Source organism: Spermophilus citellus, assembly GCF_964194105.1.
Source record: "Spermophilus citellus genome assembly, chromosome: 12".
Taxonomy (NCBI): Eukaryota; Metazoa; Chordata; class Mammalia; order Rodentia; family Sciuridae; genus Spermophilus; species Spermophilus citellus.
In genome coordinates this window covers 113,943,935-113,967,216 of record NC_138198.1, presented here as the reverse complement: position 1 = coordinate 113,967,216, position 23,282 = coordinate 113,943,935, and the positions used below count along the sequence as shown (strand labels likewise).

General features: G+C 39.4%; 1 protein-coding gene across 2 annotated transcripts in view; it reads right to left on the bottom strand.

Moving 5' to 3' along the window:
• Positions 1 to 23,282, bottom strand: part of NEDD4L (NEDD4 like E3 ubiquitin protein ligase) — a 303,382-nt gene that overhangs the window by 128,033 nt on the left and 152,067 nt on the right. For both annotated transcript variants that reach the window (XM_081263107.1, XM_081263099.1), the window contains exons 3-5: positions 8,049 to 8,130; positions 5,580 to 5,618; positions 3,008 to 3,061 (exon numbers count right to left, since the gene is read on the bottom strand). In XM_081263107.1, coding sequence (XP_081119233.1) covers positions 3,008 to 3,061; positions 5,580 to 5,618; positions 8,049 to 8,130 — 175 coding nt within the window. The remainder of the gene's footprint in view (positions 1 to 3,007; positions 3,062 to 5,579; positions 5,619 to 8,048; positions 8,131 to 23,282) is intronic.

Sequence of the window (23,282 nt, the reverse complement as noted above, 5' to 3'; positions counted from 1 at the left end):
TTTCCCAACTACTCAGAGCCCTGGGACTCTCTAACGGGTGCTAGAGATCCGGCACTCAACACAAGCACACACTGGAATGTCCCCACCTCCCCACCACAGCAAATAATGACAAGTACAGCTTAGCTGCATGGGGAGGGGGTAGTTCCCAAGCATCCGAGGTTATGTTTCTGTTATCGATATCACTACACTACCATGACGGAATGCAAACTAATAAAAGGTACTATAAATACGATTACACACCCCACAGAATTAGTGTCCCTTTAGTGGGAAATAATTAGACCATGATCTACAAGTAACAAAATAGCTTCGTGGGGCACAATTTACTACACAGCCAGCTGTGCATCTGGGCTGCCTCTTGCTACTATGAACATTTTTCATTTAAAAGGGGCACATGTGCCTCTCACATGTAATAGGATCCACACATACAGAAGTACCAGACCAAAAGAACTCAGCTGAAGAAAATATTCTCTTATATGCCAGATAGGTGAACCCCTTCACACCCATACAGAAAACATCAGGGAAAATTGAAGGCGGGGATGCATGTGGTTTTCTATAGTAATTTAACTTAAAATACCATACAGAAAAAAAAAAAATGCTGCTTGGAGCCGACTTTTTTCCAGTAGGAAGTCAGCAATATTACCCCAGTTGGGATTCAAACAAGGAATCTTGCTATCTGCAGTAAGCCAAAAAGGACCTAAGAAATAAAAGGGCACATTCAAAAAACTGTCATCGGGTTTGTTGTTAGTCTGGTTAGTCTTGTAGTTATTCTGTGTTTCAAACTTAGTATTTTCTATGATTCAGAAACATTAGAGGTTTATTTAGGAGGGGGTTAAAAAAATTAAAAAGAAGGGGAAAATACCAAACTGCAATGAATGACAAAGTTTATTTTAAAATCTGCAAAGCATAGCTTTGTCAACAGTTCTAGAGTCAAGGGTATGGAGGATTAACCCTGCATTTACACACATCTAAACCCGTTTTCTAAAAGCATGAGTTTTAAATGCCAAAAAATCATCTCTCTGTGGGAATGGAAGCTAGGTTTGTTTAATGCTAGAATTTCCAAGTACTACTAGAGTCACACATTATCTTCACTGGATTAATAGCCAACAAAGAAAAAAGCCACCACCAACAACCAGCATTCTTTGCATAGTAACAACACTGCAGACAGCCTGGGGCAAAGCTAAGTATTAATATTATAAAACACATTTGTGCAGATCAAGTTTGTATTCACACCAGATTTCTTAAAAGCTTTGCATTCAAAGCCTTTTTTGGTTTAAAAGTATAGTTTCTGATCCGTGGCAAGGTCATCTCAACTACAGTCATTATTTTAGATCATGGAAATGGAAAACTTTTTTAAACAGTGAATTTCTCTCAGAAGAATATTCAATGATAAACTAAAACACATCAAACAAGAAGCAGTTTTTTCTTTAAATTTGACCCTTTCTCGATATTAAGAGTTATTTTACTCAATAAAACAGAGAATAAGGATTAGTGTGTGGAGGCCTCCATGTCTACAGTGAGTTATGCAATATGACACTAAATACTGCCCCATCCCTACAGTCCTGGCTGGATGAAAGTTGGATAGGCAAGAATTGCACCCTTAGCAGAATACCATCACACAAACAACAAAAGGGATTTAGTTACTTGATGCTACCAATTATCACCCCAAGGCACAAAACATCCAGGGAAATGCAGATCCCATATTTTCAATAGGAAAAATACTAGGATGGTAGAATGGAATGTCTTAGTTTTCTATTTTGGAGAATACTACCAAGCATATTGGATTAAATAACATTCCCTAATTCTACACCAAAGGGCAAAAATTCTGGGTATTCCTCAGCATCAGGTTGAGGCAGAAGAGAAAGGGGGTTGAACCCTGGCATGTCCCCTGACTTATATGCTTAATTCTATAAAGGTTCTAGACCAGTGACCTCTTATCTATCAGGACAGGGAGTTGCATAATGTGTTTTAAGGCTCCTCCTGATGATACTTTATTAACATGAAGATCTTCTCAATTTTGGAGTTTCAGTTGAATTCTGCAGAAACAAGGGTTTATAAGAACATTTCTTTTAACTAGTGAATGTGCATAAGTTTCAGAGAAGGTAAATTTGAGTATAACCGAGTTTTAATATCACTTCTGAAGTACCGTAAAGCCTTACACATAACACAATAATGTTTGGTGTCACAGTGGGAACACGGTTATTGGTACTTGATTCTAATTAGCTAAGAAAGCAAAATGCTTTAAGATTTGTTAAATCTTAAAGCATCATATTTGTTTTTAAAGCAATTTTGAAAATAAAATCTTAGTTATAGCCCATATCTTTTATATCAACCTGCATATAAAATGCAAGTTTGTATCAGTTATATGCCTCAGGTGTGTATCTACTGGTTTTTTATTTTGGGGGGGGGTGGTGGTGTTGGAAATGGAATCCAGGAGCCTGTGCAAGTTAGTTAAGCACTCTATCACCGAGCTGCACTCAGCCCTTATTTTTGATCTTTTAAAGGTACTTTCTAAGGATCTCTCTTGAGAAAGTACAACTTTTAAAACAGCTTAATTATTACTAAGTATAGATTTACTTTCTTCTATATAGTTAACCAGATTTTCATTTCCTCTGAGAATCACCATAGATAAGCTACTGAAGGCATCACAGTAATTACATTTAAAGTCCCCACAAAGTTTGCTTACATGCCTGATGGCCTCTTTACAAATTTGCCTACCATTCTGTATGCCCCAAACCAAAACACAAGCATTTAGGCTGAGCCTATCATCAGTAATTTGCATTAATAACAAGTGCAATAAAAATATACATATATTCAAGTAAATTTTCTGTCCTAGCAACACACAAATGTTTGCTGAAATTAAAAACATTAAGAGTAGGACAAAAATAGTCTTGTCTTTCGGCATGGAAACTGTTGGAAGTACAACCCAAAGACAGAGTTTGGAAGATGCTACTCTAAAAATTCAGTGTTTAAGAAACGAAGCAAAATTCAATAATGAGGAATCACTCACCAATCTGTTTTCGTCAAATACTTCAAACAGGAGCCTGTGATTAGAAGGGTTTACCTACAAGGAACACAAACAGTACTTCAGATGTAAGCAGAAATCACTGGAAGGATGAAATAAGGGACAGCAAGAATAGGATAAAGCTTTAGAATGCATCCAACTGAAATGTATTAACAAACAAGTAACCTACTTTTCTGGAAATTCTGTCTGCTAAATAAAATTTTCTGGTATTGATTTTTCTATATAATATCAGAAAAAGGCAAAGGTCCTTAGCTATTTTTCTAGAATAAGAAAGTATAATTCTGAACTACTTTAAAGAGTTCCTAATCTGCTGGACAAAAGCTTCCCATGCCAATAGATTAAAGTCCCTGCTTGAGGGAACCTCTTAGACCTGGTGGTGGTGGTGATTAAAATAATGAAGAAAACAGTAAGAGCAGTTATTTACCATTGTGGGCTTAGTTTTTAAGTACCATCTCCTTGTTAAGTATCAACTATACCTAGTCTCATTCAATCTTCACAGCAATCCTATGACATGTAACTATCACCTTTATTTCATGCATGAGAAGCTGAGATCATGCAGGTGGAGTAACCTGCCCAAGAGCCCAGGGACAGCATATGAGGCAACCAGGATTTGGAACCAGGTCTGGCCTGCTGTTGTTCAGGGCCTGGGCTGTGAACCATCAGTGACAACAAGAAAATGCCCTTTGCTTCCAGCAAGCTGGGGCCAATGTCAGAGCTACTAGGCTTTTAATGATATTTTTTGCCTTTCTCTTTTTACCGAAACCTAACCAAAACAGCCCATATGTCATCATTCAGATTCAGGTATCATTTACTAACTACCAAATGGTGAGAAATGGTACCAGCAGTTCTCGTTTGTATCATCTCATGTCAGGGGAACATTCTACCCATAAGGACTTCTCTCTCCTACGTGAGGAACAAGGCCCCCAGGGAGAGTGAGAATGCTTAGTGGCTTTTCCAGGGTCAGAAAAGCTGTAAACAATAAAGCCAGAGATATAATCCAGGTCTACTGTTAGGAGGCCCTGGCTGCTTCCTGACAGAGAATGGAATGAAATTACATTTGACCACATAAGCACAGTGAGATCCACTTGTGTTTTTGGCCCGTTGGTTGGCCCGTAGCCTCCATGGCAGAGCAAACAAATGGCTGGTGGGTTTGCATCTGCTCAGAAGCTTTGGGAAGCAAAGTGCTAGTTACCAGTGAATGAATTCACAGGCCACAGCAGGAGCTGGGTACATAGGTGGCAACAAAGATTTGCAGAGGGACTAAAAACAAAGATCTTGAAAGCAAATAAGCAAAAACACTAACAAAAATACATTTTAAATGAATTTATAGCCAAGAATCACTGAAAAAAGTTTTGGATGTACTATCACTCACATAAATATGATTTAAATATAAGAAGTATGAATATTTGGAGTTTCACAAGAAGGAAGCTGTATTTGAGAGTTAACTAAGGGCAAATAACACCTCACAGTCCCCAATAGCTGTTCAGTCCTTCACAGAGTAATTTAAAATACATCTGGTGGAGGCTGAACACAGGATCTACCAAGTATTAAAATATCAGTGCCATATTTCAGCTCTGAACATAACAGAAAACAGATGCAGGATACAGTAATCCAAGTTTGGAGCACAGAAAATCCTACCTCAACTGAAAGAAAGAAGGCAGGACAATTATGTGGGTCTAATGGCAGTATAGTTCTTTGAGAATCTACATTAATTAGAAGATCTAATCTGGTGTATTTTTACAAGTGAGTGTCTATTAATACCATAGATATACAGATATTTTAAAAACTTTCATTTTAAGGAGAAAATACTTTAATAGCTGAGCAGTTTAATATTTCCAAAATTTTGGCAACAAAAAAACCCAGCAACAACCAGGAAAGCTCACTAAGTAGAAATCTCAGTTAATACAGAAATCAGTCATTTCTACATATAGCTGTTCAAGATATTAAATAGAAAAGATTGGGGGAAATTTTACCTTATTTTGTGGCATATAAATTCCAGAAGTAATTTTACAGTACTCACGTAAATACATATACTAAATATCTGAATCACAGAAAATTTCCTTCCTAACTTTAGGAATGTAATTTTAAAAAAAAAGTTAATTTGAGGTGTTGGGGATTAAACCCAGAGACTTCATGCATGTTAGGCAAATGCTCTAGCACTGAGCTATAGTAAAAGCCCCATAATTGGCATCGTTTAGTGCTTCTATGTTTCTACTCCTGTTTAACTATAAAATAATTCATAATCCATGTCACATAGGAATAAACCATTGTTTAAAATTACATTTGATCTTACTTTTTAAAGAAAAGTTTATAGAGTTGCAACAATAAAATATGGCATTTGGATAACTTTTATTTCCCCAAACATCTTCAGATGAAACAGTCCAGATTTTGTGACCACTACTCACTCTTGCAAAATTTAAGACATTAGGTGGTTACTCAAATATTTCTCATAGTAAAAGGAATTTCTCATTAAAAATATGAAAGTTTTCCCTCAATATTTATTATGATGTATCAATCTAGGTATCAATAACAAGTTAGTACCAAAAAAGAAACTTACTCTAAAATAAAATTCTTCATTCCACTTTGGGTTCAGCGTCTGGAAGAGAAATGATTTTTAATACATTTTACAGTCTTGGAAACTAACAGTTAACTAGCACAATACAGGCTTCATATTTGTCTAAATATCTTTCTTAATAAATATTTTTTAAATGGCAATAAAAACAAAATTTAGTCAATTACTTGAGATTATTCTACAAACTAAAATATGAGGGAGTATACCTATGAAACCAATGATTCATAGATATGAAACCATATTGCATGCTATCACCACGAGGAACAGTATGGGACTCAAAAGAGAGCCATTGGCGTGAAAATATAAATTTTCCTTTCAAGAAATTAGCATTAATATAATTATTCTATCAAGAAAGAAATGAACTTTATTGACACCCCTCCTAAAAAGCTATTTTGGAGTGCAATAAAACAGGTTGGGGAAGTCTGAATTCTTTACATATAAATTTGACATCAGAACAATATTTTATAAAGAATATCAATGATGATTAGACTTTATAATACACAAACTGCTGGTTATAATGAAAAGGATACTCCCCCCAAAAACAAATAACCAGGTTAAAAATATTTACGTACTTACCCTTCTGTCTTCCTCCCTCCCTCCCTCCATCCAACCTTCTAGTTATCTCTTTATGTGCATATCTTATAAAAGCATGACAAAGATATTTTTGCCCTCGGTATGAATGAGACAGACTGCCCAGCATCCTAAAATAAAGCACCTTCTATGAAGGAACACACACCTATGTGCATGTGTGGTTTGCACAGGTTTAATATTCATGAGCATATCTCTTAAAAATTATGAATAGGGGGAGGAGGAGGGGAGGGAAGAGGATGTACCTGGGACCGAAATGGAGCAAATTAAATTCTATGAATGTATGATTATGTCAAAATGAATCAAATTATTAATGTATAACTATAAAATAAAAACATTTTTTAAACATTATGTATAATAATTTGAAACTGAAATTTCACTACCTCATCCTCAGCTACAGATATTTTTAAAATAATATTTGCCTTCATCCACCTATTTCCTTTAACAGAAGCAAAAATAAAATAGTACAGTGCACCATAAAAATACAAAACTCTAAACTGGCATTAAAAAAAAAAATCAGCATTTTTTTCTCCATCTGCAACTCCACAGTCAACCCAATTCTAAATAATGGGGATCCATACTTTTGGATTTGAATGGAGCAGGGGTGGATGTGGGCTGGGGAGGGAGCGGCTGCGTCCGCTGGGCCCAGGGCGCAGCGTCCAGGAGGGAGCTCCAGGGAAGCGCACGGGTGGGCAGGCACGGAAGCAAACACGCCAAGAGCAACACAGGGCCACCAGGAAACCAAGGAGACCAAAGACAAGGGCAGTTTTTCCGCTCAGGCACAGCACGAAGCAGACATACTAACCAGGCTGCCGGGATCGGAGCTGCGCCCTCCACCGTGCACAAGGAGGGGGAGGACCTCCCCTGGGCAGGAAACATTGCGGTGTCCCCAGCCGCCGCCCTGGGTCCTGGGCTCTGCGTCCAGCAGGTGACCAGGGCCCCCGCTGCCTTCCCTGAAAGGTGCCCCTGCTCACTGCTGAAGAACAAGTGACAGCGCCTAACACAGGGAACAATGGCCTCCGTCCTTCGCAGGCATCCTCCCACTAATCAAAATACCGGCTTCTGTTTGCAAAACAGATTTTAATGCCGGTCTCAATGCCAGGTGAAGGGCACCCTGCATTACTGTTCCCTGCACAGAATGACCTGGCCGTAGATCCACGGCTCGAGAGTTACAGTATTTTTAAAGCACGATGCTGCCCAAGAAATGTGTGGAATCAAGAGTTAAACATCTGGCCACCCCCGCAAGGCAGGGAGGAAACAATAATAATAACCTACGACTAAATCTAAAACGGAGCATACTCATTTTTGACAGAAAACGTTCATCTTCCATAAAGCCCTCAAATATGATGTAAATATTTGCATATATTTTACATATGCATCCAAAAATATGGGACAGGCAATTTTAACTATGGAAACAAATATGTGATGACTATACATAAAAATAAAACTTGTACACATATATGAATAAAACTACATGCATATTTTAAAGTTTTCAAGTAGTGAAGCAAGTATTTTGCTTTCTTTGATAATAGTTGTTTCAGGCTAAACCATTCCTTTTGTGCCAGTTACATAAATAATTCCATTTCATTAAGCATATTCTTGGCAAGAAAAAAAAATTACCAATTGTAATGACTTGTTTTCAGAATGTTGTTTCTGCAGACATTTAACTAAAAATCAAAATTGGTATCTTGGGTTAATAAAGAAAAGTTTTTGTCTATGCAGAATTTTAGATTTAATACTGGTAGATGCTTAAAATAAAAACAGTGCCATCTTAACCTTAAAATATAAACTTGACAGTCAAAATACATAATTCCCTTGGGTTAAATTATAACTTAAATTAATTTTTAAAAAGGATGGGCAACCTACCTTTTTAATTGTTTTTGTCTGCACCAAGGCAAGTTCTCTATTCTCATCTGCTACGTACAATGAAAGTTTCACATATGGATCACTGCAAGAAAATATTTCAGATTTAATAGGATTATACTTTTCATTTTAAAAATGTAGTCAAACTGAATGAAAATTTAAAGATCATTTAATGTTCCAGTTTGTATTGATTTCATAAACTAAGCGACAACATTTTAACATACCTATAATATGCTCAGTAAAGTTTTTTTTTTTTTTAAATCAACCAGAGCCAATCATATTTATTTCACAGACAAAAAGAAATTGACATTCTAACTTTAAAGATGCTCTTCCCTACAATGAATTAAAATTAACTTACCTGTCATTTTTTTTCTAGACACATATTCTGAAAAGATTATAAAAAGATTTTCTAAGAGGCATACAAAATGTGTTCACAATAGTAAAATCTAGCTAGAAAATTCAGTTTATATCTTATTCATCTTCTTACTTTTCCCTGTGGGAAGTTTTTCTTTTAGTGAAGGCAGATTCAATAGGTATTCATTTAAATAAGACTTTCCATTTTATAGGTAACACAAAACAGAAACCTAAAACTAAAGTAAAAGGTCAAGAGATTACCCAAAATTAGATTTGAGAAAAGTCTACGTTAAAACTCAGGCTGCCCGACTACAAGTCCCAGAATTCTTTGTACAGATCACAAAAATTCTTTCCCTGAGAAGTTGAAATCTTCTAGCAATATGTGTACTGGAAGAATTTATGGAAGAATGTGAACTATCTACTAAGATAATAAGTGTATTAATACTCCCTAATATTGCTAACTCAGGGATAGCTCAGATATAGTCACTTAAAAAAAATGGGGTCCTTCTGGAAAATCATGAAAAAGACTTCTATATACTCATTTCCCCAATTTTACTTATCTAATTATAATTAGATAGTTAGGGGTATAGCTCAGTGATACAGCATTTACTCTAGAGCATTCATGAGGCCTGGATTCAATTCCCAGTATCACAAAAATAAATCAAACAATTATCTATAACTGGCAATTCTTTCAACCCATCATGTTAGCTTCATACCAATTTGGGAGTTATCCTTTAGAGCTATACCATAACAATCAACCTTTATTTTGCAACTTCCAGAATGTTTCCAAAGATTACATAGAGTACTCTAAAATGCTAAGACTATATTAATTTGTATTTGCTATCAGAAATAAATATGCCATGAAATCTTTTATAAATATTGGTAATACTAAGATTATAATCAATATACAAAAATAAAAAAAAGATCACAGCACAGAGGAAAATATTGCTACTACATGAATAGAGATATTAGTCAATCTTGCCTTTGGTCCATAAATTATAGACCTTGATTTGGTTAAAGAACATGTAACCAGAGGTACCCACTGATCCTCGTCTGGACATTTAGAGTCAGGAAAAAAACAAGTTCAGACCTAACCTAGGTCCCAGGCCCTAGCATCTTCCTCATGGGGACCAGCGGTCTGAGGTGTGAGAAAAAGTTACTGTCTAGGTGAATGACACTCAGGTGTCAACACATCACAACCTGGTGGTTAAAATAAAGACTTGGGACCCATGCCCATATTTTAGTTCAGTTGGTTTGTGGTAGGACCCCAGAATTTGCATTTCCAGCAAGTTCCCAGCAATGCTGAGGCACCTGGTCTAGAAACCACACTTGGAGAACCACTGTTCTGTGTGGCATTTGTAATGAGTATTTTGTCACTACAGAAACAAAATTTTCTATTTCTAGCCACCAAATTACTGCTAAAAACACCTCAAAGCCTGATTATTTCCATCACCTCAAGAACAGGCTTCCAGGGCACTGAATGTGCACACTTGTGCATACAGAAACACACAATCTTGCATTACAGGGACTACCATTAACTGCTGTCCTGTCTAGTTTTTATGTCCCTCAGCTTTCATGATTGCGGGCTACTATAGAACTGCAATAAAAAGCTAAGCCTTCACTTATCCACATTCTTCTACTAGTCACTTATTTACCTCAGTTTTTATTCCCTGAATAGCTGACAGTAAGTGACACATGCAGTTGGGGGTTGTGGGGAGGGTCTTTGAGTGTGGGACAGTGTCTTCTAGCTGTAGTGAGGAAGACAGAGCTGAGCACATCGTGTCTCCAGTGCTCATCCAGGTAGGCACTAGTATGCGAAAACCCTGTCAAAGATCAACCAGAAACTCCGGGAAGGGAATTCAGCCTGGCCAGGGAACCACAGGCCAAGGTGCTGACTGAAGGTCAGTAGGGTGCGAGTTCCAGGGGAAGGGAAGACAGTGAGTGGCTGGGACCACCCTCAGGAAACAGAAAGGGGACAAGCTAGGACTTCACACTATTTATGAATGAGATGGGAAGGACAATTCCTAATTCACAGGGTTATCACAAGAATCAAAGAAAATAATGTACAATCACTACCCAGCACAGCTCCAACATACAGCTACAGATGCTCCATCAATGCCAGCCATTATACTTGGTATTCTCTTCTTTCCTCTCTAAGAAATTTGAGATTCTTTGCTTTTTTTTTTCTCTTTACTCCCTTCTTCTGTTACAATTACTATTGACTTGACACGATTTACTACATAGCACAAGTTGGGAGCCAGCCAACCACAGCTCCCTAAGTATTTCATGCTTCCTTCTAATTCAGACCATGTGTGAGCACCTAGGGGATCAGGGTGGGGATGTCCAAAGTCACTCCTGCACCTGGTCGCTGTCCTGGGATTGGTATTCAGTACAGCTCAGGCTAGAGTTAATATGACTCTTTGTGGGGGGAAAAAAAGCTAAATGCTTTGCAGGACTTTGGAGGGGAGGAGAAATTCTGTTCTGCAAACTTTATTTTAAGCATTACATTGTTCCTTCCAACCTTTCCAAGGAGACGGCAAACTGGTACTAGCCTTCAAACCACCTCCTATTTACTGAGTGCCTATTACATGCAGGTGAGGGGATAAGCACCCCAAATAGACAGAAGACACTGTCCTTGCCACATCTGAATGGAACACAGAGAAACAAAATGACCACTGGGACAGAGTGTGCCAAGAGCCCAGGAACATAAGTCAGCAGAGTAATCCCTCAACTCATGCCAGTGTCACCTGGAATCTGGGCACCTGGCCTTACCCTAGACCTGGGAATCTGCACTGACCAATATCCAGGTGATTTCTCTGCCTCCATCCATCTGGGCACCACTGCCAAAGAGGAGTTCTCTGCTCGTTTCTCTTTACTCTCTACTTCTGTTACAATTACTGATTTGACTTCACATGATTTACCACAGAGTATAGCAGTGAAGGCCAAGATCAGGGTGAGGGGATTCTAAGTGAAGGATTCAGTGGTAAAGGTCAAGGTTGAGCTGGAATTCTGAACCTTAAAATATCCGTCTGGTTGCAGTGTGAAGGACTGAGGAAGAACAGGCCGTGTGGGTTCAAATCTCAACCAGTCAGCCACCCCACTGGAAGTAAAAACCCATCTCCCCTGTGTATAGCTGTATGACTGTGGGAAACTCTCATAGTTTCTTGTGCCTCAGTTTTACCATTTACATAATGGGGATGATAACAACAGTTCCCTTATAGGGAGGCTGTTGAGAAGACTAAAATAAACGTTAGCAGTCATTATCATCTTCACCATTATGAAATTGTTGAAATGCAGAAGACTCATGGTCAGGTTCATTATAAGGAGATAAAATAGCAGGCAGGGAGATAAGCAAGATGGCTCCTGCTCCAAAGACGAAAAAACACTCCAAGGAGGTACCAAGGAGGTACGCAAATGTGGACCCAGTAGAACAGAATATAGGTAGGCAGGCTAGGAGGAGGGGAGTCTGCTTAACCCCAAGTGTAGGGTCTCTTGACAAGTTATGTCATTATACAAGGGCGCCTAGTCACCTCAGACCTTTGGCTCCAAGTCCATGATGGTGGGTTTGTTTGTGAATTTGAAGGGCATATCAAAGAACGAAGGTCTGAGCTGTCAGAGAATCCTAATGATTGAGCGCTATTTCAACTAGCCTCCAAAAGCGCTAATTCATACTGGCCTCCAAAAGCAAACGTCTGCTTGAGCAGACCACAAAATGCACCCATAGGACCTCAGGTGCCTCAGTACTCCTCAGCAAGTGTACAAAATTGAAAAGAAGAAATACTTGGGGAATTCAAGCTGTCCCTCCCAAACAAGATACCTCATCTATACACAAAAGATTACATTTGTGGATGGGGGTTAAAAAGGTGACGAAACTATCTGAGATGAGATGCAGCACAAGGGACTGCATGAAATCAGTGGCTGAAGGACAGATGCCCTTACCCTAAATGAAATAGCAAGAAACCTAGCAGATGTCAAGATAATCAGCAAACATTTCCTACCGCCTACTCTCTCGTAAGAAGCCACCAAGAAATCTTATTCAGAAATCCATTCAGATCTTGCAAAACTTCAAAGAACTTTTTAAACCGTCATCTCTTTCATTCTCCACATGGAGCCCAAACCTGAAAATTCTGAGCCTCTGATCCAGTCAGTCCTACAAAGGCCTGCAGGTCCACACTGACGTCAAGGGAATTTACAGAGTTTAAGAAATGGAAACCTTATTTGGGGGTCACATTCCACCTGCATCACTGCTGAGCAAATATACTACGGACGATGTCATTTCTCAGCCTTTTTGTGTTTGCCCTGTTGCTCAGCCTTCTGGGACACACTGAAGGAGGACTGTAAGTGTGATTCGTCACTAATGGCTTGACCACTGGACTTGCTGAAGTGCTCTAGATTCTTCTTGTTCTTTACTCATTTTTATCAGAATAAACAGTCTTTGCTGAGATCCACATATTTTCAGGGGGACAGAGCAGTGAGTAGAGGGCAGGAATTGCTTCCAGTGAGCCCCATGCTGAGGTGGATCCCATTCAGACTGCAGCCAGGGTGCAAGGACACTGCCTTATCCATGGTAAGATAAGGTATCTACTGCAAGATCCCTAGAAAGGCATCCTTATAGACAGCTGACCAGCAGAATCACAGTGAGAAAGATCTGCCTTCTGCAGAAGCCTCAGATCATGCATTCTTCCCTGGAAAGGCAGGGCTCCACATGGCACCAGGCACCTGTAGGAAGGTTGTGTCTTTGTTCCCGATTAGCAAATAGCAAAGAGCTAATGGACACAGCACCCGATTACACAGCATCATAGATCAAATTTATTGTGACTACCTGACACACTAAGAGTTACTCAACTCAGAGAAAGTTTCACTGCAAAACCCATTTTGTTAAGTGAAAACTTGTTGAAGGTTTCCTCATTTTTACTATTACCATCAGTGTTACATAAATTGCTTAGATCCTCATTTAAAAAAAAATCCACATAAAACACTTCCAAGTAATGTAAAAAGAATACATAGGAAGTGTGAGAAGAAATAAAACACAAAAATTCATGGAATAATACCAAGTCTGAAGTTTGTTTCTAACTAATTATCTGAGATTGAAAAAGGTATCACATTCTAGGTGAGGCAGACATTTTAATACTCTACTGGAAAGACAAATGGTAAGTTTCCTGGAAAGTAAGATGACAGAAATATCAAGAACATTCCAAGAGTTGATGAATGCCCTTTGATTCATCAAAAGTATTCCTAAGGACTAACCAGAAAGAAGTAATCAGAGATGTGAGTAAATATTTATCTGCAAAAAATACTCACTACAGCATCCTATGGTAATAGTAAAAATTAGAAGCAAATTTCCAGTTCAATAGGGAAGTGATTATATAAATTATAGTACATTTATGTGCTCGAATATTATAAGTCATTAAAGTAATATTTTAAAGAATATTTTTAAATGAAAGAAAATAATCAGGGTATAATATTAAGGAATAAGCAGAATCTAAAAATGTGACTAAACAAGGCACGGTGGAACACCTCTAATCTTAGCAACTTGCAAAGCCTGTGGCAGAAGGATTCCAAGTTCAAGGCCACCCTCAGCAACTTATCAAGGCCCTGTCTCAAGATTTTTTAAAGTGCTTGGGATGTAGCTCAGGGGTAAAGTATTCCACTGAGTCCAATTACTAGTACTGCAAAAAATGAAAAAAATAAAAATGAGACTAATTAAAATATATATGTATGAAAGTAACTGAGAAAAAAATTTTAATAGCCATTCTCTCTAAATAAGAAGTTTATGAATCATGTTTATTTTATTCTATATAATTCCTATTTAAAAAATATATTCTACTGTGAGTAGGTACTTTCTACTTTTATGAGTACAATAAAATTATGTGATTACCAATAACAGTTACATACATGCTTCAGCTACAGTTTACTCTTCAATGAGTTATTGCCCTGTGAGTTCACGGCCAGCTGACACCTCAGTAACAAACCCCAAAGAGCTTCACATATGTTTTCTACTCAGAAAACTGTCTTAAATAGACAACATTTGAGATTTTGAAAGAATATGCTATAATCCCAGCCCTCAAAACTAGCTGAAAGGCATGAAGAGTTTGGAAATATATCCTTCATCACCATTACTGAGAATGAGCCATTTACTCTAAAATACGTTTGATTTTTCAACAAATACAAGAGAGTAAGATTATAGTCAAACGCATTCTTAGATTGGTTCTAAGTAGATATAAAGGGCATTAAAACTTTGTCTTAGGCATCATCTGTGAAGTTGTTGAAAAATACTCTTGGGTATTTTAATTTGGATTTTGTTGTCTGGAGAACCAGTGGTATACACATATCCTAAAACCTCCCTTGTCACTCAAGTCTGGAGGTCTCTAGCCAGGATGACTCCTCCCTGTGACCCCTTGCTATTTACAAGCAGTCACTCGGGGGGCCCCTGTTGTCTGAGATACACATACACGCAGCTCTCATTCTATCTTGTAGATAGGAGGTGGCTCCTGAAAATATTAATGCCAAAAGAGTTTGTAAGGAAAAAACAATGTTGGTTCAAGGCCAATGTTCTCTTCTGGTAGTATCCATATTGTCCAGAGGGAGTCACTAAAGGGAAAGTTTCACCTATAAACTACTGAAATACCCATACTGCTACCAAACACAAAGACAGCCTATGATTCATCTTCCCCATACTTGAGATGTCTTTCTTTTTATGCTATTAATACTTTAACAGAGAGCAATAAGACCATAAGAAGAACAAACTTCCGTTTCTGGAAACTTGATTCACAATTGATCCAACTGCTTAAAAAGTCACTGAGCATTCATTATGGGGGACTTTGGCAGACCCCAAGGCAGAGCAGAGGAGTAAAAGTAAATAGATGCAGACCCTGACCTCAAAGAGGCTGCCTCCCCACCCTCCAGAGAAGCTGAAGTCAGATGTGAGAGAGTTTGAAAGCAGATTCCACCTTTGAGAAAGCTGGTGTTCTTTCTTGCCCACATGTGCACTCTAGGAAGCTCATGATAGTGTGTATTCTAAGATGATTTGAAATGCAGAAAAAAAACCTTTATGAGCACTGGTAATAACCTCCGGGATCATTTATCAAGTACCTTTTGGGTGCCTAAAAGCATTGGGCTCGGTGCCTTATGTACATACCACCTCTAATTTCCTACAACAACCCCAGAAAGAAGAATACTAGTATCCTCATTTCACAGGTAAGGAGAAGAAAAGATTGTATGGCAAGATTCTGAAACTCATTCTGCCTCCCAAACCCATAATGTGTCCAGAAGTACAACTAGCTGCACTTTGCTGTCCTCCATGGTGCCATTTAAGAAAGCCAAAAAAACCACAAACAGCTCAAAATTCAAAAATAAAGACTAGCTTAGGAAAGAATACAAAGAAACACATGTGACTTACATATGTGCTCAATATACATACCTACGTGTGTAAAATGCTATGTAGCTATTAAAATGATAATAACCACCATCACCTGCATTTTGTTGAAAGATTAACATTCTATTTAATCACGACTATGGAAGCAAACTATTGCATCATAGAAAAACAAACCATACAATAGTGCATCACTGCACCAAATAGATCATAATGGTTTTTTCTTCCTTTCATCTCTATTTTCCAAGTGACAGATGTGTCACAATCTGCAATGGTAAGAGTGAAAGGTGATACAGCTAGTCTCCATGTGGTCCCAAACAAATGGGATCAATTAGAAAATTTAAAGTTAAAAATATCCTATGTGGGGAGGAAAAGAGGAATACTGGGGATCAAAATGAACCCCAACGTTATATGTAACTAATGGGCTAATAATTTTTTTTAAAAAAATTAAAAATAAACAAATGTAATAAGTTAAAAAATCCTATATGCTTCAATAAAATAGGTGGGGGAAAAGACATTTCCAACATTAGTATCAATTTCTGATTTAACAACTTCCTTTTTAAGTAGGACAAGATGTCTCAAAGAAATTTTCTGCATGCAAATATACTAAATGAAGTAAAAAGGAACCGTTCTAATTTTCTTAATTTCTATGCCAAATATCTTGTTGGTGCAATAGCTCTCATAATCAAAGTAACGGCAAGGATCCATCTATGGGTCTTGTGTTAAGGAAGCAATGTTTAATTACCACATCGATGCCTGGCATCCTCTCTACAATCCCTTTAGGGGGTTCCAAGACACACTCTGTCGAAGACCTCAAAAGCACTACCTCCATGCATATTGAAGGATAAGGAGCAATTAAAACCTATTTACTTGTGAGAGAAATTACCAAACATCCAACTGATTAGACGAGACCTTGCCATAAAGGATATCGTCTACAAATAATTCCAGAAGGCATGAAAACGTGCAAACCCACAAGCCACATGCAAACATACAGGGAGTATTCAACAACCTGGGAGTATTTAGAAACTTTAGAGGAAGCCAATTGAACATACAAAAATAATCTATGTACAGAGAGCAAGATATGGAATTCTCAGATTAGAAGTTGTTCAACTAAGTTAAAATTACTGCCACCACTACTTCAGTAGTACAGTGCAACTGTTTATCATACAATATACAATAAGCACTATAGAAACCCTCAGCCAAACGAGAACACTGCATCAAGCATCATCTCCCTCCAAAGAGAAGAGCCAGATCCTCTCCTTACATTCCTCCAGGCCCACTCACCAGAGAAACCTGGAGGTTGATATGGGCCAGAGTCCAACAGCTCCTATGGATCCTAAAGTACTATGAGTTGCTAAATCACCCCTGCAGAAGTTCCTTGAAAACTAGTCCAATTTTACCATTTGAGCAATATTTTGTAGTGTAGCAGAACTAGGAACTTTGCCGTCTGTTGATTATCTAGGCCTGGGAAGGCAGCCTACACTGGGCACATGAAGTTATCACATAAGAAGGCTGTATCAGAGGATGCTGATCCTACAAGAAACTGTGAAGTGAGATTTATTATGGTAGAACTCCAATATTCCCTACCAATTCCCCTCACCCCAGATCTTCCTCAGTCTTTTTCCGCCCACCTACTGAGGGTTTCATTCCTCCTCTCCCTGGGCATAGCTATCCCTGGGTGGTGCTTGCTCCTGAGAAAGGTGAGCTCAAGACAGTTGGGATTGGCAAGCCCTCTGCTGCCTGTGCACAGGGAGGCTGAAAAGGTGGACACCTGGGTCCTCCACACAGCAGGTAACTGAGGAAAGGGCAGAAGGCTGGGGAGAAGGAATTCCTGGAGCAGATGATTTCCAACTGAGCAAGTGTTACAATGACCTTGATCAACCCACAGACTGCTGGGCCTTAATCCCCAAGTTTCCAATTCAGAACCTCAGTTTGCTTGCCTGAGCACCCTGCTGTGGGAACCACTGCAACTCCATCTTTTCCTTTCCTCCTTTGGGTTCCAGCATAAGGAGTTCATTCAACTCCACACTGAGGACGGAGGGATGGGAAGGGGATGGAGACAACTTATATTTCTAGTGGATATCAAGGACTTTGCCTCTCCTGGGGGCTAACTGGGGCCACTTGACACCACACCCACGTGCTAGGGTCACAGGGAGGACAACCTGCAAGGCCTACCTGCAATTATAACTTACCAGCCCGCAGCACTTTGTGTTTACTTCAGTGGGGGTGGAGGTGGAAGGGAAAGAGCAAAGTCAAGTCTTGCCTACTTTAAAAAAACAAAAACAAAAACAAAAAAAACACGTCTTTTGTCTAATGCCAGAACAGTTTCAAGTACTTTGTCACAATAGGAACCTGTCAGGAATTTAGTCCTAAAAGAAATAAGACAAAGACAAAAAATTCCGAGATACGATCCTGTCAGTCCATCTATTTGTTCTACCGAGAGTCTGCTGGAATTCCGAGTTATCAGACCTGCTCGTCCACTTCCCTCGTGGTTAGAAAAAGTCAAGCCAACTAGAACTTCATGAAGCAAAAGTCCAAAAGATACATTCTTGATTATGTTATATATATATTTTATAAAGTGGCTCCATCCATCCCCAGTCTATAAAGCAAGTAGTCTAACACACAAACAGACGCAGAGATGCACTCAAATCAAGTTGAGAACAGACTTCCAAACACACTGTTCTCTTATAATCCTGAAAGTCAGTTCCTTGGCTAACCTCACCTGGGTTCTCATGATCTGAGAAAATAACACTGGACAGGCAGAGGAATGCTGAACTTGATGCCAAAGTGGAGCTCACACTGAGCTGTGTCAAACAGAAAAGAGGGCAGGTTCTCAAGTGCAGAACTACTTGGGGAATTCAGCCTTTATTAACTGAACAGGGAGGAAAGGATAGTTTTAATTAATTCTGGAAGTCATCCCTTCCCAGGGCACAGCTTGCTTTTTACTTGTAACCAATATGACTGTGTCCCTATGAAAAGGGGAAATCTGGGCACAGAACAGACATGCACAGGGGGAAGACGACTTGCAGACAGGTGAGAAGATACCCTCTGACTGGAGTAGCCCATCTAACAAGCCAAGGAACACTGAATGTTGCCAGCCAGCACCAGAAGAGCAAGGAAGGAGTTTCCCTAGATCCCAGAGACAGCATGGCCCTGCTGACACCTTCATCTCAGATATTTAGGGCTGTCAGACAGTAAATTTCTGCTCTAAGCCACTTAGCCTGGTGCTTTGCCCTAGTAAAGTTAATACTCCAGTAAAGCCAGCCTTTACGAAAAACCTGTGGGGCCAAATGGGTATACAAAGCTGAATTTTCTTCATTTTAGCAAGACGGCTTAATGATTATTCCAATTATTATACACCATCCCCAGCAGGGCTGGGGCAGGACCCATAACCAAATGTTAATATCCAGGCAATCGTATGCATGAAGACCAAAATCAAGTGCTATACCTAGAGCCCAGAAATACTTTCAAGTCTGTTCACATCAGGTTTTGCTCTTACATGAGTTTAAGAAACCCACAAAGACATTTTCGGTTTCCAGGGCCTTTTGGCCTTTGGAACTACAAATAAGGGACTGTGAACACGTACCAAGTCACAGAACACTTGAAAGCACTTCTAATGCCAAGATGCCAATCACACTTGGCCCGTTATCAAAAACACAAGACCGTCTGCGAAATCCAGAATTCCTCAGAGACCAAAGTACTCCCTCAACTCTTGGAAAAATTATTTTCAAAATTATTATTATGTTTTTTAGAAATTTTATCTTCAAGTCTTTGAAACATACAAACCATCAAACCCTTGAACTTTCCATTACTTGGAGTGTATAACCATATTTCCACAAGACTTCTTATAATGGAATTTTAAAAGAGGCTCAAACAATTGTGCTTCCCAATATTACAAGCAACAGAAAGAAAGCTAGATTATGACAATGTCCCATATCCCAATGTAAGAGCTGAGTGTCATAGGACAGTTTTCCAGGTATGCAGATAAATATATAATAGGAACTCACATTTGGAACCCCCAGGGCCCATGTGCTACCAAGGAGGAAGTTTAGAGAAGAAATGAAGCCCTCATCAGCACTGAAAATCTTGGTTGACTTGCCCCACAGCATGAACACCAAAGCTGGACCCGACATCTGACACATCAAAAGCGGATAGATACTCTGCATCGTGTACAGAGAAACGAGAAGCTGTGCTCCAGTTGTGTACAATGAGTTGAAATGCATTCTGCTGTCTTGTATAACCAATTAGAACAATTTTTTAAAAAAAGGATGGACATCTGGATCTCAGTGGTTTAGTCTGATGAAATCTATCAGAAATATGAAGGCATCAGTTTTTAAAATCCTCTCTAACTACAATTAGGTGAGACTGTAGGTGAGGGGAAGCTATAGGGCTTCTTTCTCTAGAACCTAGTGTAGGATCCAAAATCGCAAGTAAGGCATCGTTCCTACATACTCACACCCGCCTATGGGTATGTTTGAGAACTTTACACTATCCAATGACTGTTTTATGGATCTGTTTCTCCCTGTTTCCAAGACCCTGGAGAAGAGTTAAATAATTATGTGATAAAAGCACAGAATCAAAAGAATTTACAAGGAACAAACTGCTCCTCTCTCCCCTATCAGCTGTGGATTTCTGACCTCTATTACATTCACTAAACACAGGGTCCTTCTTTGACTTCTGCTGTATGCTTTAGAATTTCTATTAGATAGTTAAGTGGAGCATCCAATTTACACCACTTGCCAGTAACAGTCACATCTGTGGTTCTCCAATTACGTCGATCGACTGTCTTCAGAGTGCTTGGACCCGGTGTATCCTCAGTCACTGATACACCCATGTTCTTAGCTTTCACCCCTTACCTGTGGAGCACCTTTCTCTCCTAGGCTCCAGGCAGCCGGCACCTCCTCCTAATCATTTCCCAGAACAAACCAACCCGTAATAACCAGTTTCTCCATTCTCTGAATTCTTGCAGGCGTGACAGCTAGGTCACTCCTTTCCATTGACTCATGTGCCTTCCTGTATTGTTTGTTCCTTTTCAAGTGTGTAAATCTTAATTCTCTTAAACTAGCTGCAAGTTACTTAAGGCCACCAATTATGTCTTGGGTTTGTTTAAATTTTCCATGGAGCCTGGTTCAAAATGGGTCCTGGTACAAAGTGGGTCCTCCATAAACAGTTCTTGGTTGCCTGGCTTCTTGCCAGTCATTATGACAGGTTAACTTCTTCCCAGGACTACACAGCTGGAAACATTGTCTTTCCCAAGTGGTCAAAATGCGTAATTCTTAGCATTATTATATTTATCTCATATCTGATAGTGAGTAACCAGATACAGAATCTATTTTTCCATGTGAATCTCATTTTCTTGAACTTGCGTCATTTCCTTCACTTTTCCACAAACTACAGGGTTGTTTCCCATAGTGTCATGAGTTATAAGATCAAAGAAAACAATAAAATTGGGATGGGGGGGGCTACAACAAACTTTATGTCAACAATATTAATACCAAAAACTAAAATCATGGGCCTCTTTCATTGACCATTTTAACTGAATTATGGAGGGATATACTCCGGGAACTTACCTATTCAAATCTAAAAGACACAAGAAATATTAATGTTTAAAGACAAATTTAGGGAGACAATAATAAAAGTTAATTGCAGAATCCTTTGTTAGATCGTTGATGGTCACTTATACACTGCATAGAAGTTCACATTAAAAAATGGATTCCTAACTCATTATGTACCATTTACACACTTTTATTAGAGTTGCTTAAGCTCAGACAATGGCTGATTGTCGATCCAACCCCCAAAAGATTTCTTTGCAAAATAAAGATGGTGAGTCTCAGTCCAGATGTGAATGTTACTCAGTCACCAAACTCTTACCTGGCTCTTCGTAAAGGCAAAACATTGTAATTAACCTCAAATTTCTACACAGCTGCATACAATGAGCTACTAGTAAATGCTGACTATAGTTATATTGAGCATTTATCACTTACGGAAACAACAAACCTTGTCAGAGACAAGCACTCCCATCCCACCGGGGCATTGTGAGCACAAGTGTTAGAATACTGCAGGTAACATGCAATACCCACTTTCCCATTCTGCAGGGTAACGCTGGGGGCTGTACAGAAGCAGCAGTCTGAGACCTCAGGAATCAGTGTTCTGGCAGCATGCCTCCTTGTAAGTGAGCACAGAACCTTAACTGGACACTTAAAGGTAAGAAATAGGATCTGCGGGGAAGACTGCATTCTAGCCAAATTCTACTAACTGCTCGTAAGATTTATACTCTATGTGCCCTGCAGTCTATCAATTTGAGCAAACTCTAAAAGGTAAGTAGGTCCTGTGGAGACCTACAGTAAAGATGTTCCACAATAGCAGGATAGTGTTCTTCCAGCATTTCAATGTGCATGGTAATCACCTAGGGATCTGGTTAAACTGTAGGCTGGGTCTGCAGGTATGAAGTGAGCCCCGGTAATGTGCATCTCCAACAGCTCCCAGGTGATGCCATGGTCATTGGCAAGGGTGAGGCGGCACTCAAGGAGATCCCATACGGCTCACTGGGGAAGGAGGGGAAAGTGTGGGAGAGAGCAGGCTCTCATAAGGAGCTCAGACTTAAGAACTACAGAGTCACATGTGGAAGCTCCCCAAGGCTTCATTTTTGGCATCTTTTCACTCTGGAGCTATTCCTGGCTGGCCTCACATGGTCCCCACTTCCCTACCCCCAGGACACCCCCTTCTCTGTGACTATTAACTACTAACTGCTGGCCAAGTCTGGCCTCCAGCTGGGACCTCAGGCTTGAACACCAGGAAGACCCACAAAGGTCCCTCCTGACCTCCCAACCTCTCCAATTAAGCTCCTAAGGATGAAACGCAGCATGAGCCCCAGCCCTTCCTTTTTCACATCTTATTAAAGCAGCTGATTATTAGCCCAAATTTCCAAAACCAACCATGAATGACTCATTCTCTGCATTGTTTCTTTGTAACCTACAGCATAAAGTCCAAACTGTTGTACCAGACATGGATCGTCAGTCTGAAACTGCCGGCAGGCTCAGGCCATCTTCCATGGGTCTTATCCATTTAGCCAAGTGGATTGACTTTAGTTTTCAGAGCACACCATGAAATGGTGTGCTTGAAATGCCCTGCCTGCATATGACCTGCACAGGACCTTACTCAAGACAAGCTCACCTGCCTCTAGAAGATTTCCTACCCTGCAGCCCCACTCCTACTGCCAGAAGCCTGTCAGTATAGCAGTCATCTACTTATGAGTCCTTTCCTGCCACTGGTCTAGAAGCTCCTTGCAAGTAGGGCCATGCCTTGGTCACACAATGGACCTACAACAAATAATTGCTTTATAGGCATGCCAATGGCCCTAGGGCAGATTAGGTATATGGGGCATTGTGGGTGTGGGTGGGTGGGGTAAATCTTGAGCTTAGCAGATGCTGGAAGATGCCCTTGTTTATATAAGATGTACAGATTTCATATTCTGGTCCACGGTCATCTACATTATTTTAAGGCATAATACT